General features: G+C 25.1%; 1 protein-coding gene across 1 annotated transcript; it reads left to right on the top strand.

Moving 5' to 3' along the window:
* Positions 1-318: 318 nt before the first annotated feature.
* PCYB_005700 (CYIR protein) lies at positions 319-545 on the top strand (the record flags this gene model as incomplete). The annotated part of the gene is made up of 1 exon (XM_004227991.1): positions 319-545. A coding segment is annotated over one exon (225 nt), but the record flags the coding sequence as incomplete, so codon positions are not given.
* Between the last annotated feature and the right edge of the window lie 494 nt (positions 546-1039).

The following is a 1039-nucleotide window of genomic DNA, read 5'->3' as shown; positions in this document are numbered from 1 at the left end:
TGTAATTTGTGACATTTATTTATTTTATATTTTTAATAATGCATAACAATAGGTGTTCAATATGCAAAATATTTTTATGGTTTTTTTTTCTACTATCTTTTCATTCCATAGTATATTTTTCTAAGTTTACATTTTAAATATAAAGACATATATTATAATAATGCTACAGATGAAAATTCTATCAATAAAATATGCGAAGACTACATTTGTTTTCAAGTCGATTCTGATATAGAGTAGGTTCTGCAATAAGGTTTTAGGAAGATGTCTTCAAAAGTTAAGAACTATTTAAATTATGGAAAGTATGTTCTAAATCCGTAGATATACCAAAATGTTGTAAACGATTAAACTACTTGTTATATGATCAAGTGATTAATAATTTACTTTCTGGTTGTACTACCTTATCACTGTACAGTGAACTTCAAAAATTGTATGATGAGGAATATTTGGGTTTGGTAATATGTAACGAGCATAAAGACGACGCTAAATATGAAACATATGTAGAGCTGGATGAACTAATTACACAATACAAGGATTTGGATGCATAGAAAGAATTAAGTGAACCAAAAAGAAAAAATAAGTAATGTAAATATGCTCGGAAATGTTCAAATTCTCATTAAACACACATAAAGAAATATGAAGTTGACATCCACCGGGATTACTATGACGCATTAGAGGATATTAGAAATTCATATAATGAACATATGTAAAATGGAACTAAATATAAAAATGTAGACATGTACATACCATCCACAAAAGGAGATAGCATCATTATTCCTATTATAATTCCGTCTATTATTATATTATTCATTTGTTTCCGTTTATTTTTTTTTTGTATAAAGTTAGAAATTTTACTTATTGAAAATATAATTATTATGATAAAATTTTAATTATACACTTGCAAATAAAAATTATTATATTACAATTACTGCATAGTTAATATATAACTTTTTCCTTGCTATTAGTTTACTACATGGTGTTCATGCATAAATGCTCAAAATAGGAAGAGAAAAAAGAAAAAGGAAAGATTAAATCAAGAAAT

The sequence above is a fragment of the Plasmodium cynomolgi genome (assembly GCF_000321355.1).
Source record: "Plasmodium cynomolgi strain B DNA, scaffold: 0791, whole genome shotgun sequence".
In the NCBI taxonomy this organism is placed as follows: Eukaryota; Apicomplexa; class Aconoidasida; order Haemosporida; family Plasmodiidae; genus Plasmodium; species Plasmodium cynomolgi.
This window is presented reverse-complemented; position numbering and strand designations above follow the sequence as displayed.